A 7500-nucleotide genomic window follows, 5' to 3' on the forward strand; every position below is an offset into this window, starting at 1 on the left:
TTCTGTCAGCTTTTAGAGTGCAGCGTCGAACATAGTATTTATTGAGAGAGAGAGAGAGAGAGAGAGAGAGAGAGATGCACTGAAAAGAGTCGAGAGATAGAGAGAGAGAGATGCAGAGAAAAGATGATGAAGGAATATCGATAGATCAACTGATGAGAGAGAGATGAGAGAGGAGAGATAAAGAGAGAGAGAGAGAGAGATACCGAAAAGAAGTTGATGAAGGGAATATCGATAGATAAACTGATGAGAGAGAGAGAGAGAGAGAGAGAGAGAGAGAGAGAGAGAGAGAGATGCACCGAAAAGAAGTCGATGAAAGGAATATCGATAGATAAACTGATGAGAGAGAGAGAGAGAGAGAGAGAGAGAGAGAGAGAGAGAGAGAGAGCACCGAAAGAGAGTTGATGATGAAAGGAATATCGATAGATAAACTGATGAGAGAGAGAGAGAGATGCACCGAAAAGAAGTTGATGAAAGGAATATCGATAGATAGAATGATGAGTGATTTGAGAGAGAGAGAGATTTGAGAGAGAGAGAAGTTGATGAAAGAATAGAGATAGAATGATGAGAGAGAGAGAGAGAGAGAGAGAGAGAGAGAGAAGAAGCAAAAAGAAGTCGATGAAAGGAATATCGATAGATAGAAGAGAGAGAGAGAGAGAGAGAGAGAGAGAGAGAGAGAGCTTGTCTTCCACGGATCAAATGAGAATAAGAAGTATTTTTATCCGTCAGTCAACATGCAATAAAAAATCAAAATCTGCACATAAAAGTAAAGTAAAAATCGATATTTAATATAATCTAGTATGTCGAAATTTTTCTTCCTTATCTGTATTTCCAAAATTATATTTTGAAAATTCCTGTCACTTTAGATATACTTTCTCTTTTTAAACACGGAATCCACGTTTGATACTAATAAATTATTGTTATTTAAAGAAACCGTATAGCCTTGATAAGAGATTCCGTTTGATTACTGATTTCTTTTCTGCAAAGTGGCTTTTTCAGGCATAAAAAAAAGTGAAAACTGCGTCAAAGTTTCTTCGGCGCAGTTGAGTTTTCTGTACAGCCGCTACAGCGCACAATCAAGGCCACTGGAAATAGATCTAACTTTCGGTGGTCCTCGGTATAATACTGTATGAACCGCAGCCCATGAAACTCTCAGCCGGCCGTGGTGGCCTGTGTTGTTGCGTTGCCAGAAGCACGGTCATGGCTAACTTTAACCTTAAATAAAATAAAAAACTACTGAGACTAGAGGGTTGCAATTTGGTATGTTTGATGATTGGAGGGTGGATGATCAACATACCACTTTACAGCCCTCTAGCTTCAGTAGTTTTTAAGATCTGCGGGCGGGCAGAAAAAAGTGCGGACGGACAGACAAAGCCGGCACAATAGCTTTCTTTTCAGAAAACTAAAAACGGGAGAGAACGAAGAGTAGGCCTAACCTGGAAGAAAGGATATGCCACACTGGGGAAGTTTATTGACCCCAGGGAAATTGAGGCACTACTGTTTGTGTGGCAATGTTTAGCTATTCCCAGTTTAGGGTCAATTGCCCCTGTAGGAATTAATTCCTCGTTCAGTTGGGTAACGATATCCTATAGGGCTTTAGCTTAAAATAAAATAATGAACGCACACGCAGCCAAAATCTGACAGCACTTTAAATTGCAATTATTCCAGTGTCATCTCATTAACACATGCTTTGGGTGCATTAGCGTGTAAACGATAATAAGAAAAAAATTACCCGGGGAAAATGAGCCTGTCGCCAGGTTGAATTTCTGACAATTTAGGAAAAACCAAAAATACAAGTGAATTATTGAGGCATGTGAAATATTTGTAAGATGTGTAAACAAATAGTTAACAGAATCATATATATATCTTCTTCTTCGTTTTAACGTGCTTTTTTTTCCATTTTTATATGGGGTAAGCACGATGCCTTCTTTTGAAGGACTTTGATTTGGCGGGCGGTGGGGTAGGCCGTAGCATATATATATATATATATATATATATATATATATATATATATATATATATATATATATATATATATATATATATATATATAATGTATATATATACATATGTGTATATATATATGTGTGTGTATGTATGTGTATATATTATTAATTCTTGGGAAAGGTCTCTCTTGTCATCCAATTTTGGTTTGTCCTGATTTAAAGATTGAAATCTCTTAATGTTCTCTTTATTTTACTCTTGTTCCCTTAAGAATTAAAAATAAAAATTTATTTTAGTAGAATAAGTTAAATACTTTTGCTCTGTTTTTCTGTGTTCATGCATATTCAAAATACTTTCTCTTCCACTGGGATTAAAGAATACTGTTCTTATCCATTTACAAAGTGGGATACCGTTCTCTGTGTTCATGTTTATATTAACAAATACACTCAGGAGTACAGTTCTGTGTTCTGTTCTATTGGCACACAGAGATGCTTTCCTCATTTTGTGTTTTTGTTACTAACGACAAATACACTCAGGAGTACGGTTCTGTTCTTGCTGTGTTCTGTTCTGTTGACACAGAGGGATGCTTTTCCTCATTTTGGGTTTTTCTTTCTGTTTACAAATGCAATAGTAACGTTCTGTTCTTGTTTTCTGTTGTTTTTACACAGGGATAATCTTCTCCTGTTGCGTTCTCCTCAATTCATCCAGGAATAATGTTCTCTCCTGTTGTCGTGCAGAAATAACTTCTTTTTCTTCAGTTCCTTCCCATTTTCACACTTGGGAAAAATAAGGGGCTCCCCTGACAGAACTGGGAGAGGCGGAGGCGACGCTCGATAACGGGGCCAAGAGATCAAAGGAAATCTTTTATATACACGAAAATTGAATTGATTTGTTGTACAAAAGGCTTCTCTTTCACTCTGCGTCATCTCGCATTCACGTGTGGCGACTGCAGTTGGGTCTTCGGGGCATTTGGGAAATGTTTTGGGGAAAAATGTTTCAAGCATACCATGAAGAAAACTCGTAGGGAAATGCTGAAAATGTTTGTGCACCAGTGATTTGTTTTTTCCTGAACATTCTGATAGCAGATCCAATCGGGAAACGTGTGAAATTGCGCATTATGTTTTTTTTTTTTTTTTTCAAAATTGTATATATAAAAATTAGTATTTACTGAATGGACGAATTAGATCACCGTTATGAAACCCGCCCTAAATATTTCAAGTTAATGTATTCTAAATTGAAGGGTATTAACCAAAATGCAATATACCACCAATGGCCCCCCCAAAAAGAACAAACATCTCTATACTAAATCATATTCCCTCTGCCAATGTTTTCATCCTAGTTTTGAAACCAGACGAAGAGGAAAAATGCCAATTTTTACTTCAGTATATGTTGTTCCTTTCTATATATTTCTTATGGGTAACTGCAACATTTTTGGCACTAAACTTGCCGTCGTCGAGCACGGGGTGTGACTCTCTCATCTGTAGCCCTTAGGTAAGTTTGCAGAATGCAAGGTGTCATGATCCAACATTCTAGGCCGGCCGTTAGTGGGACGGCAGTGGGATGTTATTGGAACGTAATGGGACGTTATTGGAATGTTAGTAGGACGTTGTTGGAAAGTTAGTGGAACGGCAGTGGGACGTTATTGGAACGTTAGTGGGACGTTATTGGAACAATAGTAGGTCGTTACTGGAACGTTATTGGGGCTTTATTGTAACGTTATTGGGACGTTAGAGGGACTGTATTGGAACGTTATTGGGGAGTTATTAGAACGTTGGTGGGACGTTTGTGGAACATTATTGGAACGTTAGTGGGACGTTAATGGAACAATAGTGGGAAGTTATTGGAATGTTAGTGGGACGTTATTGGAACGTTATTCGGACGTTATTGGGACTTTTTTGAACGTTAGTGGGACGTTTGTGAAACGTTATTGGAATGTTAATGGGACGTTAGTGGAACATTAATGGGAAGTTATTGGAACGTTAGCGGGACCTTAATGGAACGTTATTGGGACTATTGGAACGTTATAACGTTATTGGAACGTTAGTGGGACGTTAGTGGAACATTACTAGGAAGTTATTGGAATGTTAGTGGGACGTTAGTGGAACGTCATAGGGACGTTAGAGGGTGTTATTGGAACGTTAGGGGAACGTTATTGGATTCTATTGGAACGTTAGCAGGACGTTTGTGGAACTTTATTGGAACGATAGTGGGGTGTTAGTGGAACGTTATTGGGACGTTAGTGGAACATTAGTGGGACGTTAGTGGGAAGATACTGGAACGTTAGTGAACGTTATTGGAACGTTAGAGGGGCGTTATTGGAACGTTAGTGGAACTCTTGTGGAACGTTATTGGAACGTTAGAGGGCCGTTGTCGGAACGCTATTGGGACGGCAGTGTGACGTTAATGGAACGTTAGTGGAACGGCAGTGGGACGTTATTGGAACGTTAGTGGGACGTTATTGGAGCGTTAGTGGGAAGGTATTGGAACGTTAGTGGGAAGTTATTGGAACGTTAGATCAGCGTTATTGGAACGTTAGGTCAGCGATATTGGAACGTTAGAAGGGCGTTATTGGAACGTTATTTGGAGCGTTAGTGGGAAGTTACTGGGACGTTCCAATAACGTCGCCATTCCAGCTCTCTTACATTACCGCAAATTCTGCCAGTATGAGTGCACTGGTTAATATTGCTTAATTGATAAATGCTTCAAAACCAAACAATAGATAAATAGGTAAATAAAAATACAAGCATTTGTATACTTTAGGTAATACATTCAGGATAATACACACACACACTCTAAAAGTCAAAAGATAGATAAATAGATAGTTAGAAAAAAGCAAACATTTGTTTACACAAGGTGATTCACTCAGGATAACACACACACACACAAATCCATCTTGGATGTTGCCCTCGGCAGCTCCCCTTTAACACGTCATCCAATATGCAACCCCAAGACGGTCTTAATCAATCCGCAGTTTGGAAGGACCTGTTTAAACCAAACTCCTCTCTCTCTCTCTCTCTCTCTCTCTCTCTCTCTCTCTCTCTCTCTCTCTCTCTCTCTCTCTCTCTCCTTCCGAGTTTCATTCCGCAACCCCCTTTCGTTTAGTTCAGTTTAGTTTAGTTTAGTTTAGTTTAGTTTCTTCCCAGGGCGTCTCTTCCTCTCGCGAGTAAACTCGTACGTTGCCTAAACATTTTCGCCGCTTAGATAAGTTTCTCATCTCTTACGTCTGGGAGCGCCGTGTTTGTTTACGTTTTGAAACCTGGGACTGTATCTTGCATCTTAATTGTTTTATTTTCGATAGGTTGTTGCGTTTTTCATTAACGAAAGCTTTGTCGAGGTGATGCGAGGTGTTCTATAAATTTTTTCCGTAAGGATTATGGAAATTTCATAAAGATTAGGGAAAATTCATATTTTTTCCTCTTAGGATTAGGGAAATTTCATAATTGTTTTTCGGTAAGGTTTAGGGAGATTTCATAATTTCCTATGCGATGTGGATTAGGGAAATTTCATAACTATTTTCCGGTAAGGATTATGGAAATTTCATAACTATTTTCCGGTAAGGATTAGGAAAATTTCATAACTTTTCCAGTAAGGATTAGGGAAATTTCATCGTTTCCCCTAAGGATTAGGGAAATTTTATAAATTTTTCGGTAAGGATTAGGGAAATTTCATTACTTTTCACATGTAGGAATTAGGCTACCCATGACCATAGAAAAAAAAAAAAAAAGAGTTAGGAAAGGACAAAGCATACAAGGAAGTAAGAGCTTTGCCTCTTAAAAAAGTGAAGGATAGCTCTGTGGAAAAGAACATGGTAAGGTAGAGAATTCCAAATTGGTTAATGAGGGAAGTTATAGTCATTATTGCATGTAATGAAAAAAAAAAAACATTTACTGCAAGTATTTCTGGTGAAATGAGTTTATTTTTCCCTTAGTTTTATATATATATATATATATATATATATATATATATATATATATATATATATATATATATATTATATATATATATATATATATATATATATATATATATATATATATATATATGTATTATGTGTAATATATATATATATATATAATATTATATGTAATGTGTGTATATAACACATATAATATATAACATAACACACACACACACACACATATATACATATATATACATATATATATATATATATATATATATATATATATATATATATATATATATATAGTCCATTATTATATAAAGTAACAAGTAACAATACCATATCATTCTGTCCCATTATCAGAATCATCCATTTATTTCTTTCTTTTCCTTTCCATAATTAACCGGTATCTTTTTCTCTTTTTCTTCAGAATGGGATATTTTGGACCTTCTAAGCATCAATGGGTCCCAGACGGGGGTGTCTGCCGCCCGTGGGCCCATCCCAGACACACCTGCATGGCGACTGAGGGCTGTTTATGATAACATCCAGCTTGACCCATCCCTAGTGCCCAAGGTGAGTAGGGGATGGAGATGTGTACATTATATATATATATATATATATATATATATATATATATATATATATATATATATATATATATATATATATATATATATATATAATATATATACACATATATATAAATATATATTTTATTTATATATACATATACATATAAAGAAATAGTATATGTATATATATATATATATATATATATATATATATATATATATATATATATATATATATATATATATATATAGAGAGAGAGAGAGAGAGAGAGAGAGAGAGAGAGAGAGAGAGAGAGAGATTAATAATCTTGCACCTGTAATAATAAACAAATCTCTGAATTAAAAATCTTAAAACTTAAAGTATTAAATCGACGTAATTTCTCAAGTTGAACATCGACCACTCGGTTATTTATTAATTCACCTCTTGGGGGAAAAGGGTTTTGGTTTGGGGGCAGCGAGGGTCCTTCCTCCTAAAAATAGAAACCGTGGGAGTAAATAAATTTCTGGTCGTTTCGACTTTATATACAGTTTCAAAGCAAAACGTCATAATTTCATTAATAATGTTTGCCCTCCTCCCCCGAGTGTCAGGGGAGTGGGAATGTGTCATTTCATTTCATTACGGTGGAGGTTCTGTGCAGAATTCCTGGTGGATTTAACTGGAAGTCTTGTAAGTTCGTTTTGATACTCGGCGTAATTTCATGTCAGGAAGGCATAACGGATTGAAGTATTTGTGTTATTCCTATTATTATTCAAATGATTTTCCCAATTCATTTATTATTTTATTATTATTATTATTATTATTATTATTATTATTATTATTATTATTATTATTGAACCTCACATGGAACAAGATTACAGGTGCCATTGATTTAAAAAATTATTATTATTATTATTATTATTATTATTATTATTATTATTATTATTATTATTATTATTATTATTCAAAAGATAAACCCCTATTCATGTGGCACAAACGTACAAGGAAAATTAACTCGAAATTATTATTATTATTATTATTATTATTATTATTATTATTATTATTATTATTATTATTATTATTATTAAATTATTTATCAGAAGATA

The 7500-nt window shown here is 35.2% G+C and overlaps 1 protein-coding gene across 1 annotated transcript in view; it reads left to right on the forward strand.

Moving 5' to 3' along the window:
* The window catches only part of LOC136826710 (kielin/chordin-like protein), a 559277-nt gene that overhangs the window by 466072 nt on the left and 85705 nt on the right, over nucleotides 1-7500 (forward strand). The window contains exon 3 of the mRNA XM_067084103.1: nucleotides 6276-6418. Coding sequence (XP_066940204.1) covers nucleotides 6276-6418 — 143 coding nt within the window. The remainder of the gene's footprint in view (nucleotides 1-6275; nucleotides 6419-7500) is intronic.

Source organism: Macrobrachium rosenbergii, chromosome 41 (assembly GCF_040412425.1).
Source record: "Macrobrachium rosenbergii isolate ZJJX-2024 chromosome 41, ASM4041242v1, whole genome shotgun sequence".
NCBI lineage: Eukaryota > Metazoa > Arthropoda > Malacostraca > Decapoda > Palaemonidae > Macrobrachium > Macrobrachium rosenbergii.